This window comes from Xiphophorus hellerii, chromosome 19, assembly GCF_003331165.1.
Source record: "Xiphophorus hellerii strain 12219 chromosome 19, Xiphophorus_hellerii-4.1, whole genome shotgun sequence".
Lineage (NCBI taxonomy): Eukaryota > Metazoa > Chordata > Actinopteri > Cyprinodontiformes > Poeciliidae > Xiphophorus > Xiphophorus hellerii.
In genome coordinates, this window is record NC_045690.1 from 24,788,144 (window position 1) to 24,811,669 (window position 23,526).

A 23,526-nucleotide genomic window follows, 5' to 3' on the forward strand; every position below is an offset into this window, starting at 1 on the left:
TCCAGTGCTGGCGGTGAGGCTGATGATGCTTACAGCAGACTCTGAGAGATAAGCTCAGCTTTAGAAGGCGTTACTAAACACATAATGCATTTTTGTTTAGTGATACAATTTGCATCTGTGTACCCACTTGTAGCTCCACTTGAGCTGTAATGGGCTGTTGTGTGAGTAAAAGCAGTCTTTCCCTATTAGAAATAATCTACATTACTTTTGTCTGAGGGAATAGGTCATTTTGTTAGACTGTTATAATCAGAGATGCTCCAATCTATCCACTGGAGGTTGGAATTGGCCAATTTTTCTCAATCAGCTGGGATTTATTTTTGGTCTTTCTAACTCTCAAAGATTAGATTCCCCATGGGTGACCAGCTCTGTTTTGCTAATTGTTAGCCTTTTCAATACTAACACCAGCCTATCCAGTCTAAAGGACAGCAGGGGAAGTACACAATCCAATGGGCGACCAGCCTTGGTATGCTACTCGTTATCCTCTCTGAAGCTAACGCAAGTGAGTAGTCTCCTCCGCAGTAGTTCCAATTTTGGCCCTAATTCTGCCCCATAGTTTCACTCAGGAAGGTTATCAGTGCCACACTTCCTCCAGCCTCACTTTCCTGTGTAAATAATCATTGGTTTCTGTGTAAATAATCACACCTGTTTGCAAATGTATCGACGGTGTTAAAGTTCATAAAATAGTGTTCTCATGAACATAAATGTTTTTGAGATTGGAATGGTAAAAGTTTACTTTACTCTTGGTGCTTTTTGGACTAGCGCTAGCATCAAAGACCAGCTAGTTCAGATGTAAGCTTAATGAAGACTCAAAGAGTGTCATCTACTGTAAACACTTCACAGAACTTCATGTCATGGAAACTTAACCTTTCCCTTTAGAAGCTTAGTATCCACGGGGAACAGGTGTGACCACAACATTGGTAAGCTACCTCAACAGTAGGTGAAGCCTCAGCAGCACTCGCTGTGGCCTCCCTGGTTAAATAAAGCTAAGAGCCCATCAACGGCATCTCTTTCTTCAACAGACAAAATCAATAAGCAGGAAGGGGCCACTGGCAACACTCTGGACATGACTGACAAGCAATGCGGCAGAAACCCCAACAGTTTGGTGAGGGGTGGGGCTGGACATCTCAATTCATCCATGTCTTCCTGCTACTAGGGGGGAAAAGAGAAGGAAGCGCCGTTAGCAGATATTGCTGTGTGAGCACATAAACAGCAATGAAAGCCATTAGTAGAATTTGCACTTGGTACTAAAAGCCTTCATCTGTATAACTATTAGGTAGAGCAGGGGAATTAATTGGATGAGGGGGGAAAAAAAGGGAAAAAATCCATCACCTCATTACTTCTTAAAATCTTTCCTCAAGGGTGAGGGGATCTCGTGCTGTTGGAAATTCTCAGCCCATATATCATGCAAAGTAAATACTTCCACCCCCTGTGTCCTATTTCCCCCAATACTCAGTTGTGGCTGCTCGCTGTCAGCCAGCACTGCCTCTGAATGAAAAATGAATTCATTGAGTGTTAGGAGGGCTTTTGTGCTCTCTACCAACCAACCAACAACAGGAACTATTTTAGGTTCTGGAGGCTGTGGTTATATATTTAACGCCACTGAGGTTTCACTTTCTATTCTTCACGCAGTTGGCTTCAGTGCCAGCTCATGGCTGGTAACTCACCTGGATCCTGTTCTTAGCGATTGGACCTCCAAAGCTCTGCATTCCACTTCCTGTGTTTAATCATTTCTTATTTGGTTAGGTTAATTTTAGGTTCGGCTTATTTTTTTAATACTTGATTTGTTGCATGGTCATGTCAATAGTATGATGTTAGCTTTACAATAATTCTGTCTTTATGTCTTATATTTAATATTTATACTTAAAATCACGTTGGATTACAGGAAATTCTGTCAAAAGAACACATTCCAATGGATCCAAATGTATGTCAACTATTTTTCTTGATAAATTTTTCTTACGTAGTGTCTGGTTACTGCCAGACTAGGCATGCTAGTTGTTAGCCTCTCCAAAGCTAACGCATACTGTCCGAGTGTGAGGCAGCCATGATGAAACTCATCACCTCCAAATCCATGACCATAGTTTTGAGCTGGAAAATGGTGCCTTCTCCAAGTCAGGGACAAGGTACTGGTCCAAGTGGAGGAGTTTAAGGATGTTTTCACACCTAATAGTCCGGTAGACTCGGGTCCTAATAGTCCGGTAGACTCGGGTCGACTTAGGACTAAAGTTGTAACATTCGTTGCATTTTCAGCTGCTGCAGTTGGTTTTCACACTGCCCTGAGTCAAGCAAACCAAACTATTTGAAAAACTTGCTTGCCTCCTCACCTGTGGTATTGCTGCACCAAGAACCACTGAAGGAAACGACACAAAAACTTCTGAAGAAGACACTGAATGCAACTTCCTTCTTTGTGAAATGTAAACAAAAATCGAGCGGCGTCACATTCTAGTGGTTTAAGGTTGTAGGCCAAAGACCTTCTCCCTCTAGCTTTAGACCTACACGTTTGTTTTGGTTGTATTTTGGGTTGCACTATAGTTCACTTCCTGCTTTTGAATACATTTGTATTCATACCACACCAGAATTCATTTCAAGGTTTTTACACGGAATAATAGTTCAATTGCGCATTCACACCTCCCATAGCGAACCAGAATTTCTAGTCGAGTGAACTGGAGTTCAATTAAAACTGACTAAACAGGGCTGGTCTGACTGCACCCCAAGTATAAATAAATATCAACAAATCAATCAATAAGTATCAATAAAATATTTTTAAATTTTAGTATGTGTCTTGGGGTCTTGTTCTTGAATGAGGGAAACATGAAATTTGTATTAATCCATCCATCCTCTGACAAAGATGTCTGTTCATCTGTCTGTTCCTCCGACCATCTGTCTGTTTGTCTTTCTTTTGTTCCCTCTTACACTCTGGGGTTCCATACTTAAAACTGGACATTATACATTGAAAAATAATTGATAAATAGAAATGAGAAGTTTGAGAAGTCTGAAAAGGTTAGAAATTCCAACTGGAAATACATGAAGAAACCATGTAACACACTTTATTACAGAGCGGGGAAAGAGAACCCTAACAAGAACTAAATAACAGGGATGTTTTTGTTCTACTTTGCTTCGTCAAGTTCAGCTCTTCTCCTCACGGAGCGAATCAGCCATGTTTCCATTCTCCGAGCACATCTGTGGTCCTGATCTCTCATGGCTGCCGTCAGGTGACTGTGTGTCATGTTTTAATAATCCTCTTTCATCAATATGCCACCCTAACCACCTGACGCAGCGGGGAGGGGGCGGGGAAGGAGGGGGTTCTTGGCACAGGTGTTGCGGTCAGAGCTTCTGATGAAGGTCACTCTGATTTTCAAACAAAAACAGGACTCAAGAGGGAAGGAGACATCTGCAGCGCTGCTGCAGCGCTCCTCGTCATTCATTGGTTAAACCCAACCGGGGCAAACCCCGGAGGACAGATCTGCTTCTGATGGTGTCGCCTCATGTGTTTGGAATTCACTAAACTTTATTTTGACGTCTGCGTGTTGTGTCCGTAGGTCACTCGTGATCATCAGCACCCTGGACGGGCGGATCTCGGCGCTGGATCCTCACAACCAGGGCAGGAAGCAGTGGGACCTGGACGTGGGCTCAGGGTGCCTGGTGTCCTCCAGCCTCAGCAAACCTGAGGTACAGTCAACCTGTTGTCCCCTCGTTGAAACCAAAAACCGGCCTGGAGCGTGGATTCCCATCATTTATGCCAATCACAAAGGCTTCGGTAGCTGCGTTTCTGTTTACTTTATAATTTGCCAGAAAAATTTGCTTAATGGAAACCATTTTGAAAAAACTCTTTTTTTTTTATTTAAAAAAGTTTGGCGCTATTATGAGGTGTATTGTTTTTCCAGCCATATTGAAATTGGTGTATTTTGCAAACATTCAAAGGAAACACTTTTGTTGCATCACATGATCAACAACTGGATGTTGCCACTGGTGCAAACCACAAAGAAGATGATCACAGGAAGTAGTTGGATCATCAAGGCTAGCATGTTCTGTTAGTGACTTATTGCGTCAATGAGCTTATTCACATGTGATTTTAATAGTCTTTTTTATTTAATGAAAATACTGCAATTGTGAAATTGTGTTTTCTTGACATAAGCGCAGCTTGTAATAGTATTTAAATAGTGAACAGCATTAAGTTGGTTTACGCTGCCCTGCCTTGTTTAAGTATTCATACAGCTAAAACTTTTCCATGTTTCGTCCTGTTGGAAAAACGAGGGTTGCTTGATTTTTGAAAAAAAAATTGCAGCGCAAATATTCTGGGTCAATATTAAAATCAATGATTTAAGGCAGCAATTTTTTTTGTATAAAAATTTAAGAAGCAAATATTTTGAACTTTTACACAAAAAAGCTTAAAAATAATTAAATATCTTGTACAAAAATGAACAACCTGAATAAACAATAATAGACTATTTTTATTTCTTCACTTTTTTCAGTGATTTATTTTCACTGAGATAAATCAGGTGAAATGTTATTTTCGCCGATATGGGCAGCCCCAGCCGAAGAGCAAATATGATCCATTCTTTGGAGTTTAAAAATTTTTTTTAGTAATGCTACAATAATTATTACTTCCTTTATTTTATTTTATTTTTTAAATGTCACTCAGTGTTCCAGAAAACTGTGGATCATCCTCTAAGAGAGGTGAAAGGTCGCATCAGTCAGGAAACGTTACAAAATAAGAGAATGTGTGCGAAGCTGGATATGCAGAAGTGACATTGTAAAAAACGAAAATAAAATCAATTTGTATTGAAAGTTTAACCAGGAATTTGATTAATTGCACAGTTCAAGGGGTGGCAGCATTATGCTGCGGGGGAAGGCCTTTCAATTAAGAACCTTTGCTTATATCTCAAGCTCTGATTGGCTGAAATATTTTCATAGATGTAGGGGGGGGAATGTTCAAAACCGGTAGAGACAGAAAATAAGTAATTTATTTAATAAAGACACATCAGACCTTTCAATTTATTATTCAGAAAATAAATAAAAGAATCATTTTTAAAACAAAAAATACGTTGATGATTAGGGGTTAAGTAATGTGATAAATGTTGAAAAGGGCATAGGGAATCAAGCCTTTTGTGCTTCTTATCCAGTTGTAAAAACCAACTTTCTCAATGAGGGAATATATTGTTAGACTGATACATGTTAAGTGGGAGTTAAAGGAGCATTCTGCCCATTTTCTTTCCTATAAACAGCCCATTTTCCCTCTTTTCTTTCCTTCTCGCTGTCTGTAGACATTTAGACCAATATTTGGACTCGGTGCACTTTGAGCAGCCAGCCAGGAGGGAGCTGCTGCTATCATGTAGTCCTCATTGCACGCACCCCAGACATGCACATGAATCGCAGAGCAGCTGATTTGCCCGGAGGATGCGCCTGTTTTGTTGACTGCAGCGGGTTCTTACGCGTACGAGCGTGGCAAACCCCTCGCCTCTACATGTGTACAGAAGCTTAAACCTCCCACACTGACACGCGGAACGCCCCGGAGTGAGACAACGCGGCTGCACGCGGAGAGATGCGCTTTGATGTGGACCCGCTCCGTCTCCGCGCTGTAGCTCCAGGGGAAAAGGCCTCTAATATTAACCAGGGTCGGGTCTGAGCGCTGCTGGGTGGGAGGGTTTGGGTCTCATTAGTGCGGCAGCACCATCCAGCCCCAGCTTATCGATCAAGTTCTCCATGTTTAACTTCTGCTGTTTTTTTTGTTTTTTAAAGCCCTGACTGATTCTGATGATGTTTAGACTGAGAAGTCAGATTGGAAAAATGTGGCACAGAAAAAAAAAATCAAAGTATAGAACAATATTTGTTTGTTTTTTTCACACTTTTTTTCCCGTTGTCTTAGTTTGCTCCTTTCTTCTTTATATTTTTTCTTTCTTTCTTAAAGCCTTTTTGTTGTTTCCTACTATCCTCACTTTCTGTCTCATCTTTGTTTCATTTCTTTCATTCGTTATTTTTCTTTATTTCTAGTTCTTTATTTCTTCCTTTCTCTGTTTTTATTTCTTCCTTCCTTTTTGTTTCTTTGTTTTGTTTTCTCTGATTTTCTTTCCTTTTCTCTTTTTCTCTCTCTGTTTTTCTTCCTGTCTTTCTTTCTTGGCTTCTCTTTTTCTTTTCTTTTGTTTCTTTGTTTCTGTTTTACTTTTTTAGTTTCTCTTTTTCTTTCTTTCTCCATTTCTCCCTCTTTGTTTTTTATCACAAACTTTAGTTGCTGAACATTGCAATGGAAGTATTGATTATGAATATGCCTCATTCTGAACTGAATTTGACCTAATATCTCTTACTTTTCACCTTTTATCCAATCTGAACTGACAGATGAAGACAACTTTGATCTTTCTGCTTAAAGCTCGCCCCTAAAATTTCAAAAGGTTCCTAAAAAAAAAGTATGAATAAGACTTCAAATCCCATTATTTTAAATGAATGAGTGTTTTGCTAACATTGCGCTTTATACAAAACACATATAGAAAAAATACACCGGTAGTATTGTTTTAGGATTTTCATGAATGTAAACAATATTCAAGCATTTGAAGAAGTTATAGTCTATTTTCTTTGGAAAATGGACTGGTTAGTTATTAGTTAGCCACCATGCATCAGTTATTACCTCCTGATGTATAGGTCTACTTATTAATATACTGTAGTCATTTACATCAATAAGATAATTTGCCCCTTAGTGAACAGGGCACCAAAACTGGCTCCAGCCCAGGGGCCCACATCCCTGTAAATCCGGCCCTGGCTGAACAGAGATGCCCTTCTAGTTCTGAACCCGTTGACTTGTTGTGACGTCACTTGTTATGATCCGAGCTGTGTGTGTGTGTGGGGTGTGTGTGTGTGGGTGTTAATTGTGCTTTCTGTAGTCTAAAACCTGTCTTGCCCTCTATGGCCTCTGTAACCTGGGATGCCCGTCTGCTCCGTGTGCTTGGCTCCCTTTAATGTGTGTGCGCGCGCGTGTGTGGGGTGGTGTTGGTGGTGGGAGGTGTGTTAGGGGAGGGGAGGGAAGGTAGCTTTGCCTCTGGTTCTTTCCTCCACCTCGCCCCTCCACCCTCTTCCTGTTGGGAGCTTAGCAACAGTTTGATTGGTGCTCGCCGGATCCCCGAGACACCAGTCTGCTCAGTGATGGGAGGCCGGAGGGGGGTCCGCCGCCGCGCTATTGGCTAGCCTCGACACGCCGGGGCGGAAGCAGCCAGTCGCCTACTCCGTCCCGCATTGTGTGTCACTTCGTCTTTTTCTTTTTTTTTTCATTATTTCTTGCAGTAAAACGTGGGACAGCAGAAGCACAAACCGCATTGTCTGCAGAAAAAAAACAACAACAAGCCATCACTTGAGCAAAACAGGAGAAGCTCCGGGGGCGTTGGAGGGAGGCTGAAGTGCGCGCGCGCGTATGCTTTCGGACGGGAGTGACTCATCCTGTATGGGCGGGGCTTAGAGGACGGACTCGGTGTGTGTTTTGTTGAGGGGAGGTGAGGTAATGCCTTTCAACCAGAGATGATGTCATCAAATAATAGACAGCACGCGCTCGCTTTCTGTGCATCTGCTGGCCTGCAGTGAGACGGAATGAACCTGATTGATCGCTACACGCGGACGAACGCCTGATTAGCTCTCTGCTCTTAATGGGGAAAGCAATAGTTCTCCCAACTCAGTGAGGGAGATGCAAACTGCTGCTTCAGCAGCATTTTTATTTATTTATTTTTGTTAGAAAGCCGGCCGCTTGGTCCCTGAAATAGAGTCGGAGCTGCGTGTTGAGGTGAAACTGTTTGACAGGATCGCTGGAGCGTCAGCAGCAACACAAACAGTAGTTATGCCCCCTTCACCTCCCCCCTCTCTGAAGGCGCCCCCCAGGGGTGGAACATGACTACACATTATGTGTTACATTAAATAAATATCCATCTCATTTCGAGGAATACAAATTGTACGTGTGAATAAAATGGTTTTTCTCACAATGCAAGAAACGTCAGTCAGACTTTGTGGCGTGATAAAAATCACGCTCTGATTTTTATCTCTTTTCTTTTTTCCCCCCTCAAGATTTCTCTTGAGGGAAACGGTCCTAAATTAGACTCTGCATTCTGACGAGGCTTGTTTGTCAGAAAATAAATAAATAACTTTTATTGGTCTGATGTAATATTCTAATTTTAAATGTTTGTGTTTTTCAACAAGCCGTGAGCAGAAAATCATAAGTACTGGAAATGAAGGCTTTTGATGCAATTGATGTTTCAATTGATCAACTTGATCAATTGAAACATCAATTGATCTACTTAGAAAACTGAGTTACTGGAATAAATTGAGTTTTCAGTATTATTCAAACTTATTCAGTATTAGTGTACAATTCAAAGCTTTTAGCATATATGTTCCTACTTTCTGTGGAAAGCAGATTTATTATCGATTTCATAATAACAATAATAGCATAGCAAAATGTTTATTGTAAAATAAAATCATAAAGCATCAGCTTTATGATTTTATTTCTCATAGCCCCACTACCACAAATACTGCTCTTGAAAATTTGTAATAGGCTTTTTAGGACACCACTCACATAAAGAAGTGTTGTTTGTATCACTAGATTGCACACAGTAACTGCATTTAATCATATTTTCAAATTTGTCTATATTTACTGATCCTCTAAAAACTAACAATCCCAACAATACGGACGGTTTTAAACATCATTAATAGTAATTTATCGTGACGACGATACATCAGAATTGTTATAAGAAAGTTATCACGATAAATGATAAACAATACGATAAATCTCCACCCCTATTTTGAACTTAACTCGTCAATCGGTGCGTCTAGTAATTGCTCAAGCGCATCGTTTGACTCGGAACGTTGTGAAGCTCTGACTGGTGCAGTCACACACACGGGTCAGGTCTCAGATTAATAACACACACTATACATTCAGAGCTCTTTAAAGATTAATAGGACCATTCAAATCCACAGAGAGAAGGAGGGAATGTTGATGTTGGGAAGTCTGGGTGGGAGGCTTAATCTTTTAAATTATTCTTTTTTATCTGTTTTTAATATTTTATTCTTCGTCAAATGAAAACCCCAACTGTAGTCACGGCTGAGTATCGTTTTTAGAACCTGACAGAAAGCTTAATCCTTCCCAAATATTATGTGTACACACATGAAGACAAGCAGACTGTGGTGTGGCTGATCACAGATGAATTATTAACTTAACCAGAAAGAATTCCTTTTTATTAGATTGAAACGACAGACAGAGCCGCTGAGGGCTGTTATATAATATGATTTTATTTCTTTTTTAAACCCATTTAAAATATTCCTTTTTTTTATCTTTTTATGCAGCAACACTTCCACATATTTAAAAAAAAAATTAAAAATAGACATTACAAGACATAAAGAGCTAACTTCCAATGCATTCCATCAGATGACTCTCTCGGCTTTGCGACTTGCTGATCCAGACTTTACGCGGGACGATCCGGTCGAACAGCCAGCACAGAACTCCGCTGAGCAGAGCGTTCCCCTTCAGGAGATTACGTGGCTAAGAGCAGGCTAACCGGTGTCAGAACGCCGGGCCAGATCAGACGGGTGGATTAAGGCATCAGGAGCAGCATGACTCACCCACTGCTCTGAGAATTTCTCTTTTTTCCTGCCCGGTAGCCATACACGCACAGAGGGAATCGGCTCAGACTGCTAACCTAAACCACCCAGCGTGTGTGCAAGGATGACATCACTCCATGTTCAAAAGTGACACTTTTTCAATCTTAAAAGCAACAGTCTGACTCCAGGAGCAGCTCTGGGGTTGCTGAGTTGCCGTCCTTCTGTCTGAACTGATCTGGAGAGTTTTAATCAGGATTAGGGTCAGGGGTTTTTCAATGATGTCATCCTCAGTCCCCTCTCTCCCCATTACAATGAACACCTCATGCAAGCACATTCTATCAGCTTGCACTGTTTTGTACAGATCCAGCCTAATTACCTAATCCCGTAGTTGTGTAATGGTTCCAGATCTGTGGGTTGAGTCCAAGTGTGTGTGGGCCGGTGAGACGGCCGTGTGGGCGGTTGTGTGTGTCGGGTGCTGTTGTCTGTGTGGACGAGCGTTTCAGTGGATGACGTAAGGAATAGTTTTTTCACTACAAAATTAAAATGGACCAGGGCATACGTGTTAAAAATCTGTGAAAGTTAAAGGATAAAATTAATACACAATTAAGTTTGTTTGCAGATGACGTTGTGAAATTTTTATAGGGTAACATTATCACAGCTTTTTGAATGTTGAATAAACATTCTTTTTTTATTATTTGTATTTGAAGAAAATGTAACATGGAAAAAAATATCAATTGCTATTTAAAAATGTAACCAATAATTTGCGCTTGTGGAATATATATAAAAAAATTGCAATTTTTTCACAGTACAGCTATTATTACAGTGGATTATGCATTACTATTGAAAGGAAATGTTTTGTATCCCTAACGATTCATGTAAATACCTAAGAGCTGGGGATAGACAATAAATCAATAACAATATATATTGCAATAGACACACAATCAGTATCAAGAAATGATAAATATTCCAGAATTTCATGGAACTCTGATCCAGAACCACACAGCACTCTGGGGAATGTAGGCATCAACTAACTCACTCATTCCTTGCTTTCCTAGCAACAACCTGTTGAGTAACTGGAGCAGCCACGCTTTCAGGTTGCCTCATAACTGCTTAAAATATATATATAAAAAAAATCTATAATTATCTATATCAGCTGAGATATTGTGATACATTGTCCAGCCCTACTAAGAATTAAGGGTTGGTTGGTATGAGTTATCATGATACAAAAACCACAAGTAAATTTACCATGGTTACATCATAGCACTGTATTTCTACATAAATATACCACCAATCTAGCTGCTTTTAGCTTGTCATTACCACTTCTAGTTTGCTAAGGCTTGTTTTTAAAACAAGGTTAGTGTAACAAGACTGGTGACAGTTCCTACAGCATGACTGTATTTGTTGTTGAGGTCAGAAATGTATTTGAACAGTTGAATTTGTCTTTATGTAATCAAGGTGTAGTTAATGCCTAGTTCACATGGCAAGTTTTTCATGCTGATTTTCCTCTTCCGACAATCACAATTTATGATACAATTTTTTCTTTCATCAGCTTGTCAGTAAAAGAGCAGAGAACAATAAAAAGACTCATCTGTATTCCATTTGTATTTTGGCCACACAGGTGTTTGGCAATAAGATGGTCATACCTTCGCTTGACGGTGCCTTGTTCCAGTGGAACCGGGACAGGGAGAGTATGGAGGCTGTGCCTTTCAGTGTTGAGTCGCTGCTCGAGTCATCCTATCGCATCGGAGAGGACACCGTTCTGGTCGGGGGCAAGTCCCTCACTACTTATGGTCTGGGGGCCTACAGTGGCAAGGTGATCCTATCGCGGTAATAGTTTTAAAAGTTTGCCACATGGTCACCTTTTCCGACTGTAACCATTTTTGGGTGTTTTTTTTTTTGTCTTTGCTTCAGATCCGGTACATTTGCTCTGCGGGAGGCTGCAGTCGGTGGGGGGACGAAGAGATAGAGACGGAGGACATTCTCCTGCTGCAGAGGACTCAGAAGACAGTACGAGCCATCAGGCCTCGATCAGGAATGGAGAAGTAAGTTCTGAACCTGTCGCCACTGGATCCACCTGCTGTGCCGCGTGTCAGTAAAGGGTGTCTTAGACTTGTGCCCTAATGACTTGATCCATCCTCTGTGGATATGTGTTATCTACCTGAGTTCAAGTTCATTATTTAAAGCTTGAACACTCCAGAGTTATCGGCAATAAATTCCTACCAAACATTCCTAATTCTCAAAGACGAATACTTTGAGAATTGCAGTCACTCTGGAATCCTGTGAAGAGTATGAAGTTGCCAAACATTCTTAAGTACATAATCCAAAATAAAAGGGTGCTTCTCTTTCATTCTTTTTCTTTTTGCCCCTTTTTGTTTCCTTCTGTGACCTCAGGTGGAACTTCAGTGTTGGGAGCTTTGAGCTCAAACTAGTCCCTGAGAAACAGTCCGGAATGAACTTTCTGGAGGGAGACTTGGCGAACGATGACTCCTGGAAGGAAAGCCAGCGAGTCATCATCGATGAACCAAAGGAGAGGGAGCACATGGACAACAAGCAGAACCAAAACCAACATTTGAACCTCGTCATCAAAGTGTCTGTTCCCGATTGGAAGGTCATGGCCTTCAGCACCGAGTCCAGCGAACAGCTGGTCTGGGAACATCAGGTGAGGCGTCTTTGTCAGCATTAGCTCATTAAAGAGAGGAGTGTTTACTGTATTGTAGCTCATTCTGTGTCACTATTTCCTGCGTAGTTCTGTACACCCATCGCCTCCGCCTGGCTGGTGGGTGGGGGTAAAGTCACACCGATCAGCCTGTTTGACGACACCACCTACAGCAGCCGATCAGAATCTAAAGAGGACGATGAGGAGGAGTCCAATAAAGCCCGGAGTGCTGCAGAGTCTAGTGTCTACCTCGGTGAGTTTGTCTGACATGTGCATTCACTCAGCTTGTTTGTTTTTTGTCGTTTTTTTTGTTTTTGTTTTGGGCATCTTGACAAATTCCTGTCATTGAGCCTGTGGATGTGCTTTCAGGGATGTTTCAGGGGCAGCTCTACCTTCAGTCATCAGTGAGGATCTCTGGAAAGTTTCCCTCTAAAGCTATCGAATCGGAGAAAGATGTAATTTCTCTCCCCACCGTCAAATGGAAGCCGCTTATACGTAAGTCTTTCTGCGTTAAAACCTAAACACCAAAGGAGCCTGACTTTGACGGTAAAAAGGACAAAGTGACCGAAGACGGTTTCTGTTTATTATTTCAAACCAAGTAGTCACTGTTCAAAGAATCTTTTGAAGACACAGATGTTCTCTATCTGTTCATTCCCTGAGGCCCTAAGCTTTTACCCTATGGACGATGTATTGTGGTTTTTTTTTTGTTTTTCTTTTCAAAATTGATTTCCAAGGAGTTTCTTCATCTCGTCCTTGTAGAGTCCCCGTCTCGGACTCCGGCGCTGGTGGGCTCTGATGAATTTGACAAGTGTCTGAGTAACGACAAGTATTCCCACGACGAATACAGCAACGGCGCCTTGTCCGTTCTTCAGTATCCTTACGGTAAAGGCCGCGTCACTCCCTAAACATGATGTAGCCCTGCATGTTGCTTCAGCAGAAATTTTCAAACCCTTTCCACATTTTCTTGCTTAGTTTTGCTACAACCACCTGTGTTTTAGCAGAATGCCAACCCAAGCAATGTGAAAGTGTGGTAGCTGCAACGTAAAGGGGTTCAACAAAGCAGACGGATAAATGTTTTCAGACTTCTGTTATTGTCCCTCAGTTTTACAATTATGCACCAACTAATTTGCGAGAGGCTGCATGTGCCAGGTGCAGATGAATCGAATTGATACCCGTCTGACTTCCGTCTCCGTCTTGTCGCCGCAGACAACGGTTACTACTTCCCCTACAGCAAGAATTACCGGGAGAAACGTGAAAGTGCCATCAGTCTGATAAAGAGAAATGAGGCGGGCTCGGACAACCGCAGGAGGAAGGACCCTGTGCTGCTGCTGCCCTGGTGGAAGGAAATCCTCGGCACCATCGTCTTCTGCATCGCTGCCACCACCTACGTCGTCCGCAGGTTCTTCCACCCGCCTGCCCCTGTGGCCTACGTCAGGGTAAGAGTTCACGCCCTGACTGCTGTTAAAACTGCAGTGTGTAACTTTTAATTTAAAAAAAAAAAGTTTTTTACATTATTGTTAAAATGGTCACTATGTTGAGAGAGAGAGAGAGACAGATAATCTGTGAAAAGATCAATCTCCTCCACCTCCTCCTTGAGTTACTATTGCCATCTGAGGAAACGCACCGCTCCCGACCAAATACAACCAATCAGAGACAGGAGGAAGGTCTTAGCGCTGTCAATCAATCAATCATGTGTACTCACTGATAAATGTGCTAATGGTGGAAAAGCAACTTACCGGTACGGGAAAACCGTTTATCTGCTGTCATTGGTTGCCATGCTAACTAGCTTTAGCATTCGCAGCAGGCTGTGGTATCTGCAACTTAGCAGAGAGCAGATCAGGGGTGATTGACAGCGCTAAGGCCTGCCTCCTGATTGGTTGTTCTTAGATGGTGCTTGGAGAAAGGAGAGGAGATTGTGTTTTTTCCACAGATTATCTGTCTCATAACACACTGTCACAACATAATGACGATTTCAACAAATATGTAAAAAATATTTTTTGTAAACTTTACATACTGCACCTTTAAGTAGCTGAAAGTGGGTGTTTTTGCCCCTAGGTGTGTGTGGCGGTGTATGTGTGTGTGTTTGACATGTTTTTGCCGTCATCTGTGTGTCCGTTGCAGCAACGGAAAGAGTCCGAGACGCAGTGCCAGACCGACAGCAAGTTTGACCTTGAAGTCGTCGAGTCCAAAGAGCCGGTTGCCGTGGAGAACCGCTTCAGCGAATATGTGTCCAGGTACTCCACTAACTGCCCCACAGAGGAGCGCCGGACCCATTTGTCTTTTCTGTCTGAACTTCTCCCGGCTCCCTCTGCTGTTCCACGACTTATTATCCTCGCATTTCCAGAGCCTCACTCGTTTAAGGTGTAGCTACAGATTGAGCGCTGTTACCATGGTGACCACTGGTCTTCCAGCCTGCCTTGATAGGACAAGGCAGAGATGGGGAGATAGGAGTCGTGGTAATGTGCGATTGGGTGTCTCGTCTGTTTGCCGTCAAATCAGAGTGACCTTTGCACCTCTCCTCGCAGCGGCGGCTCCGCCTAGCTTCCATCTGTCGCGGGGTCACATTTCATCACCGTCTGAACACTTTCAGAAGTTTCTCACTTCTTCTTGCTGATCTGATGTTTGTGGAGATAAATCCACCCTAAAACCTGCATCTGTTCCTTAAAGCTGCTGCTCTGGTTGATAGATTAATTTAGCTCCAGAACGTTTCCGAGCTAAAAGTGACAGCTGCTGCTCCCACACTTTAGCCTCCGAGTTCCGTGTTGAGCCGGAGCAGAGATGCTTTTCCAGGGTGCAGCCAGGTCTGAATATGCCTTCCCAAGCGCTGCGCCTCGTTTATCAAAAACTCCTTTAGATTTGGCTGCAGTAGTCATTGTGGTAATGATTCATGAGGCCGTGTTCATGCACGCTAATTCTACAGTGCAATAGCAGGATCCAGTGTTTATTCATAGGTTCAGTCCCCTGAATTTGAAACATGGATGAAAGAAAGATTGTTTAAAAAAAGGACACTTTTATCTAACTTTTTTAAAAAAAAATTTCTAAGCCCCACAAAAGATAATTAATGACAAATTAAAGTACTGTCCGTCTGTCCAGTGCAGATCTGAACGGGCCAAAATGATGTCCCAACATCAAGTATTTATTTTTTTAATGATTCCAAATCCTGTCTAAAAAGTGGGCAAGTAATTTTCACAAATGAATTATTTTCTGCTTGAGTTTCTAATGTTATTCAGGCTCCTGCAGTGACATAACTGAGGATTATGTCACTGTAGCACATCCTTAAAAAGTCTTAAATTAATTTTGAAGAACTCTTCACCGTCCTAAGTATGTTAATCACGGGTCTTAAATTTTGTTGTCAAGGATTATTCAATGTTGTATGTAGTTCTTTTTTTTTCTTGCGGGACTTTTCTGTCAGGCAAAAGTTTGAGTCACACACAGACATCTTAAATACATTGTGCGCTTTGAGGCGGTCGGTAACTGGCTGCTAACACACCCTTGCTAGCTTGCTAGCTTTCTTTTCTCTAGCATGGGGAAGTGTAAATGTATCGCCAGTTGGCCGGACAACATTTTTTTATTACCACTGCCTTACTTCTGTTGCCAGCCCAATCCTGAAATCATTCCATATATTTATACAGTACAGACCAAAAGTTTGGACACACCTTCTAATTCAATGGGTTTTCTTTATTTTCATGACTATTTATAAGGCAAGAAATCCCACTTATTAACCTGACAGGGCAGGTTGACCTATGAAGTGAAAACCATTTCAGGTGACTACCTCTAGAAGCTCATCAAGAAAATGCAGTGTGTGCGCAAAGCAGTAATCACAGCAAAAGGTTGCTACTTTGAAGAAACTAGAATATAAGGGCTATTTTCAGGTGTTTTACACTTTTTTGTTTAGTGCATATTTCCACATGTGTTATTCATAGTTTTGATGCCTTCAGTGTGAATCTGCAATGTCAATAGTCATGAAAATAAAGGAAACTCATTGAATTAAAAGGTGTGTCCAAACTTTTGGTCTGTACTGTATATATTTTTTCAGTCAGAAATTTCATTCAGCCTTCCATTATAAAGGCCTTAAAAAGTCTTGAATTTGTCTCTGAAGCCTGTAGAGACCCTGTAACTTTATGCAGCCTCTCTAATTTTGAATGGATGATGAAAACCTCAGTAATCAAATTCTAGCAAGTGAATATTTTCTGTATTTTATCTTGAATTCTCCAAAGTTCTTTTGAACACTGTGAAGTCTGCGTGATTCTTCCTTGCCCAGGGATAACCAGCGTGTATCTCTCTCCCTCCCTCCTGCCTCCCAGGTACCTAACTGACTTCGAGCCCGTGCAGTGCCTCGGCCGTGGGGGCTTCGGCGTCGTCTTTGAAGCTCGCAACAAGGTGGACGACTGCAACTACGCCATCAAAAGGATCCGCCTGCCCAACAGGTAGCGCCTCTCGCCCGGCTAAAGCACGCTTCCTTGCTGGGGGCTACCGGCTCTGTTTCCTTTACAGCCGGTTATGTAAGCTGTGGCCTACTTATTAAACACAGAAAACCACACAAACGCTTAACTGGCGTTTTGAAACCAATATTAGTGGTGCATTTATTATTTATACGCCCAAGCATGGATATTTAATGTTGCTTCTCTTAACACTTGCGGACCAATCTGTACTGCTCCCCCCAAAAAAGTATTGCAACCGTGAAGGCAATTTCTCTATTTCTGGCTTTGGCTGCAAATACTAGTAATGAGATGTGTGAGTGAAAATTGTTTGTTGTTGCCCCTTTGGGCCTCTTGCCATGATCATTTAAACACAAAAAATACAGCAGAATGTCTTATTCTCATTTTGGTTTTGCATTTGTAGACTGTATTTATGGTGTACAGTTGCATCCAAAAAGAAAACCAGATTGTGTTTGAGGGATAAACAGCCAATAGCAATTCAAAACGGAAGAGAAGATGAAAAATTAGAGATATTGCACAAAAACTGGCAATAGCCGCAATATTGTTAGGAAAGTACGTAAGAGAAAAGAAGCGATAGACCAATTAAAACATCAGCGGCAGATGACGGAAACCACTGTAGGACAGGTGTGGAGGTATTAGTTGCAGAGTCTACTGTTTGAAGATGACAAACACCAGAAGTCATTTGGAAGGCCAGAGTAAAACGACTAAAACCAAGAAGGAGAGAGAAGCCTGAAGCCTCAAGGACAAAGTTTGATGGACTAATGAGACAAAGTTGAAGCGTTACCAAAGGGACAGAACGGTTCATGTTCGGAGAAAGAGACGATTGGCTCATAGACGACGCCGTTAGAAATCCTGACCTGCTGATTCCAACCTTTTTTTTTTTTTGTCTGAAAAGTCGCTAAATGTAGCTGCTTCTGATTTTCAGAGGTAGATGACATCGGTGGGTCAGGTTGATCAATGTTTACACAAGTCTCCCATGATTAAGGATTAAGAAAAAAGGTTTTGGTTCCTTAATTAACATAAAAATGTGGCATGAAAAGTCGACCTTTGTTTCATGTCCAGCTGTTGATGTCAAACCTAAATATTTACAATCTGCAACTAAAATAAAGAAAATACCCTTACAGCTCCCATGCTTTCAGAGGAGAATGTATCCGTAGCAACACCCAGGTGCTGTTAAAACTCTTGCAGTATAAAAATTAGCTTTACTTTCAGTTTTACTGTTTTATTGCGATGTCACAAATAGTTTTTAGCGCAGTAGCGCGATCCAGCGCTTTCAGTGTGAAAGCTGGATGTTTTTCAGCCTTGTGGTGTGTGTGTGTGTGTTTGTGTGTGTGTGTGGTCCAGGGAGCTGGCCCGGGAGAAGGTGATGCGAGAGGTGAAGGCCCTGGCTAAGCTGGAGCATCCAGGGATCATCCGCTACTTCAACGCCTGGCAGGAGAGCCCCCCCGAGGGCTGGCAGGAGGAGATGGACCGGAGGTGGCACAAGGACGCCAGGTTAGAGGGCAGGGTCAGGGGGTCACTGGGGTCACATGCTGTCTGGGAAGGTTCGAGTTGAGTGTTGTCCGGATATATGGGTTTAGCATAGAAAAAAAAAAAAAAGAGTTTGGAAAATATTTCTGTTTTTGAGCTTTGTTTGTTATTTTATGTCCATCTCTCCGTCTTCTCTTTCCTTCCTTCCTTCGCTAATTTTTTAAGAACTTTGTTCCTATTTCATTTTTGTTATTTCTTTTCTTCCTCCCTTGCTTCCCCCATTTCTCTCTTCCTTTTTACCCTCTTTCTGTCCTTCAAAACTTTCTTCCCTCTTTTCTTCCATTTTTATTTTCAGTCTATCTTTTGATCTGTCCCTTTTCCTTCATTCTTTCCATCATTTCATTGTCTTTCCTTCCTTTTTCATTTTTGTCTTTTCTTCATTCCTCCTTTCCTTTGATTTTCCTGCTTTCTTTTTCATTTTTCCTTTAATCCTGCTTTCTCTAATCCTTTTCTTCAATACTTGTGTCCATCCTTGTAGTCTTTCCATTCTTCCTTCCTTGTTTCTACTCTTTGTTTCCTTCTATCTGCCTTACATTTCTTCTTTCCTTCCTTTTAGTTTTTTCTTCTTTCCCGCTACCTTCCTGTATGTTTTCCACTCTGTAATAAAGTTTTATCCCATTGCATATTTATCTGTAAATTCCTGGTAAACATTGTATTTCCAGCTGGTTTCAAATGATCCTGTCCTGTAGTTCAGCAAGTCACCATTAATAATCCCTCAGAATGAAATCCAGTCTTCCAGCCTACCTGTAGTAATAATAACTCTTCCTCTTCCAGTACCACTGACTGGCCAATGAGCATCCCTGACCACATGGAGGTGCTGTCGGTCAAAGTCCCCGTGTCCAGCTCCGTGTCCCCCGCGTCCGGTCCAGACGGAGACACATCCGTCAGCGCTCAGGCGCTCCTCTCCAACAGCAACGCCGGCTTCAGCGCCGACGACGGAGACGGCGACCTGTCCTTCCAGCCGCTGCCGGGCCACGACAGCCTGATGTCCGAGCGGGACAGCCAAGCCGACCCCGACGCCTCCGACACCCCCAACTCCTTCGAGCTGTGCCCGCCCCGCGGCCCCAGCGACTGCACCTCCTCCTCCTTCGACATCGTCTTCGAGGACTCCGGCTGCGATCGGGATGCCGACGCCGACACGGACTCGGGCACGAGCGCCCCCGGTCCCGGAACGCTCACAGAGAAGAAGAGTTCTTCTTCTTCTCACAGCAGGCAGGAGGAGGCTGCGCCGCCGGCTTCCTCCAGTCCTCCTCGACCGACCTCGCTCACCCTGGCTCTCCCAGCCACACAACCGATCCAGCGCTTCCAGCCTTCCCCAAAGGTTATTACCAAGCAACCAGCTCAAACACTCGGTCGTCCTCTTGTCAGATTGTCCTTGAACACGGCGTCCTTCCTGCAGGTGTACCTGTACATCCAGATGCAGCTCTGTCGGAAGGAGAACCTGAAGGACTGGATGGCTCAGCGGTGCCTCCCGGACCAGAGGGAGCTCAACCAGTGTCTGGACATCTTCCTGCAGATCGCAGAGGCTGTCGACTTCCTGCACACCAAGGGCCTGATGCACAGAGACCTGAAGGTAAAGCCACGCAAAACCTATACTATGGAGGAAGAAATGGTATGCATCCTGTGTGTCAGCAGTTCCTAAACCCAGGATTTCTCCCAGGATTTTATAAGCCTGACGGGCCTCTAGGCTTTACTTGCGCCCCCACCAGGCTAAGAATTGTTTGTTTATTTATTATAAGTTTTTTTTATACACCAGTTTCTGTAACCACTGCCAAACTTTACTGGTCTACATACTAACAACTTCAGCCAGTAAAGTGACAAGTCACGGATAAAGGATCGAGAAATTTTGGGCACTTTAATTAGGATGAAATGACTAAACCAATGTTTTCTTTGTTCACCCTTTTTAAGACTTTAGAGTTGGTGTTTAGGTTTGTGCTAGTAATATCTTCCAATAACACAGAGTTACCTAGTTATATTTTCAAATTTCCTGCCAAATTTAAATAGTTTTTTATTCAAAAACGTGGTGGAATGACTGCGCTAGCGTTCCAACCACCAGGCTTAGCAAGTTTCCTGTGGGAAACCCTGTAAACCTCTGACAAAAAGAGAACAGTCTGGATAAATCACTACTGCAGAAATACAGGCCAATCTTCAACTGTCCATTCATCAGCCAACCTATTGAAAACTAATCAATACCTTCCTAATGATAACCAACCACTTTGATGTCTTTATGTCATGTTGCCATGCCCACCACAGTATTGAGACTGCCCTGGTCGTTCATTAGCTGTGTTCCCACGGACCTTGTCGTCATGCAATTTGACATTTCGAAAATAAATTTGCTTTCTGGAAACATGCCACTCAGGTCTTCTGGTTCTGGTTCTGCTCTGCACCCCCGGAACCAGAACCAGAACCAAACACAGAGAAGCAGCATTCAGCTTCTATGAACCACACGTCAAGAGAAAATTTCCAGACAACTGCAAAAACAGTGAAAACACTGAGTTCATATAGATGAAAGCTAAAAACCCCACCACCTGTTTAGAGGTGCTTTTGATTAATAATACCTGGAACATTGATCAACATATTTAATGTTTATTTGCTTGATAACTTTCATGCTTTTGACGCAATAGGATGTTTTAGAATTGGCTGATGTTTTCATTATTTAAATCGCTCTGAACTGCCTGGTGGCTGACATGTGCTGCACAAATCAACTCAACTTGTCCTCTGCTCCCTCCAGCCTTCCAACATCTTCTTCACCATGGACGACGTGGTGAAGGTGGGGGACTTCGGCCTGGTGACCGCCATGGACCAGGAGGACGACGAGGACGAGCCCAGCGCCTTGACCCCCGCCCCGCTCCTCACCCGGCACACGGGCCAGGTCGGCACCAAGCTCTATATGAGCCCGGAGCAGGTGAAGGAAAACGAACGCTGCTGCAGAAGTGACTCTGTTGCAGAACACGACCACGAGACTGACGCCGCCGTGTCTGCTCTGCCCCACAGCTCTCCGGTAACTCGTACTCTCACAAGGTGGACATCTACTCGCTGGGGCTGATCCTGTTCGAGCTGCTGTACCCCTTCAGGACCCAGATGGAGAGAGTGAGGGTGAGTCAGCAAACACACAGACCTCTAATTATCTCCTGATTTTGAGCCTTGAAGAAATATTCTTTACTTATTAAAGGGGCAGTATCATGTAAAATCGACTTTTTTGAGCTTTATATCAGGTTATAATGTTATTCCCTCATCAAAAACATATCTGGAGTGTTGCCATGGTTCTTTTAAGGCAAATTTTAAAGTATGAAGAAATCCTTTAGTCTCCATGGCAACCATTCAGCTGTGTAAGGCACCTGGTTGGACCTAACACCGCCTTTGAGGCTCATCTCCTCCTCAGTAAGCTTTCAAGCTTCTGCCTCATAGAGCAGCTCTCCCCCACTCAGCTCCTTCAGACTAGCTAGCAGCAATTAGCAAACACCTGGTGGAACTGGACATCTCTGGAGCTCATTACAGGAGTTACTTCTCAGAGCAACGCTGGTAAAAAGATTGTTAAATAAAGGAGCCATGTTATGATGACTTCCTGAAGGCGGAGCTTCATAAAGAGCAGGAGTTTCTTAAAGAGACAAAGGCCCAATTTCAAGGCGTTAAATTACAACGTCATGTCTCATTTAAGTCTTATTTGATATCGACAGCATTTAAAAAAAAAAAAAAGAAGTTAACATTGTTACTTGATTGTGCTATAAAATGTCACAATCACAGTACCGCCCCTTTAAACTTTTTGACATTTTACCATGTCGCAGTAACAAACTTCAGGGTATTTTATTAGGATGTTTGTCATCTGTCTAAATAAGTTTAATAATGTGATAAAGCTACAATTGTTTGTTTATTCAATCAACATTTAATGCAGCTTTCACAAAAAATGTTAAAATATAATCATGTGCTGCTTCTTTTTTAATTTCAGCATATCATGACAGTCGGCCTTCTGGATATGAGAAAAAAACTTTAACAAAATTGCTGCTTATCAATTAAACATTAGCCAATCAATAAACTCAATCAACTACTTTGCAAAAAAGAGAGGCAAACATTTCAATCTCTAGACATGTAGTGACTAATTGCAACTCTTCACCACCCTTTAGATGATTCCCTCCTACTTAGCTGTTATGGTTTGAATCACAAATTAAAGTTTGTGATTCAAACATGATGAAAAGTCCACAGAATGAACTGTTGCTAAATCACTCACAAGTGTTTACCTTCCTCCTTTCAGACGCTCACCGAGGTGAGAGCTCTGCGCTTCCCAGAGCTTTTCTCCAGAAACAACGCTGAGGAGGTGAGTGGTCATCTGCTGCCACCTAGTGGCTACAAATACAACTAACATCTGTATTCGTCGATTTCTATGGAAGCTTTGATTACAATTTTTTCAGTATTTTTTTTCCCCTGTAATATTATCAGAGAGTAGATGTAAATGACCCGTCCACACTATTCCAACTATGATGTGGTTTTGGATTAATTTATCGCCTAAAGCTCTGAATGTCGCATCAGATTTAGAAGAGCATAAAATCTTTCAAATGTGATGCTTTTGTTCAATATGAAGGGAAATTCATAACTTTAATGTGTTCTTAATATAAACTCAACATGTTGTTTGCGGGGCTGCAGCCAACGGTTTTTAGTAATCGATTAATCAACAATTAATCGGTTCATTGGATTTTAAATTTAACCACTTAAGGTTGTTCCATACTAATATCATAAATACAGTAAAAATACTTGCTTTTCTACTATTATTAGTATTTTTGTTTTTGAAATGGGGAACAAAAACAAACATTTTATTGCCTAAAATGCAGTGACATCATTCCAAAGGATGAATCTGCAGTTAGGAAAAAACTCAACTTGAGAAAAATTCTGTCCTTTTTGCTTGACTTGACATCAGTACAGTGTAGGGCTGATCATTTGATTATTTTTTAACAATTGGATAATAGAAGGTGCTTAATAGGAGATTTTTATTTATCTTAAATGCAAAATATACTTTTTTTTTAACAGTTTTGGCTTAATTTCTTCTCTGACTGTGGCTTCATCAGATGCCCTTTTTTGGAGTACATGCTCCATTTAACAATTGATTGATTACTGAATTAGTTGATGATTGTTTAAATATTCGATTAATTGTGATCAATCGTTTGAGCCCAAGTTGTTTTTCTTGTTAAATCAGACACTGACTCACCCTGTGAGTGTTACAGTTGCTGCTTAGCGGAGCTGTTTACGTTGTAATGAGATTAACATAATCCTGGAGCACAACCTGTGACTCTCGGACTCTTTAAAATGCCGCCACTCTGTACTAGCCAAACAACTCGCCCAACTGCATTC

At 42.1% G+C, this 23,526-nt stretch overlaps 1 protein-coding gene across 1 annotated transcript in view; it reads left to right on the plus strand.

Annotated features, from left to right (window-relative positions):
- Positions 1–23,526, plus strand: part of eif2ak3 (eukaryotic translation initiation factor 2-alpha kinase 3) — a 39,721-nt gene that overhangs the window by 11,976 nt on the left and 4,219 nt on the right. Inside the window, exons 2-17 of the mRNA XM_032547063.1 lie at positions 3,537–3,666; positions 11,180–11,374; positions 11,473–11,603; positions 11,953–12,220; positions 12,308–12,470; positions 12,587–12,712; positions 12,977–13,099; positions 13,424–13,653; positions 14,339–14,451; positions 16,522–16,644; positions 18,001–18,150; positions 18,961–19,507; positions 19,586–19,759; positions 20,918–21,091; positions 21,181–21,282; positions 22,436–22,498. Coding sequence (XP_032402954.1) covers positions 3,537–3,666; positions 11,180–11,374; positions 11,473–11,603; positions 11,953–12,220; positions 12,308–12,470; positions 12,587–12,712; positions 12,977–13,099; positions 13,424–13,653; positions 14,339–14,451; positions 16,522–16,644; positions 18,001–18,150; positions 18,961–19,507; positions 19,586–19,759; positions 20,918–21,091; positions 21,181–21,282; positions 22,436–22,498 — 2,812 coding nt within the window. The remainder of the gene's footprint in view (positions 1–3,536; positions 3,667–11,179; positions 11,375–11,472; positions 11,604–11,952; positions 12,221–12,307; positions 12,471–12,586; positions 12,713–12,976; positions 13,100–13,423; positions 13,654–14,338; positions 14,452–16,521; positions 16,645–18,000; positions 18,151–18,960; positions 19,508–19,585; positions 19,760–20,917; positions 21,092–21,180; positions 21,283–22,435; positions 22,499–23,526) is intronic.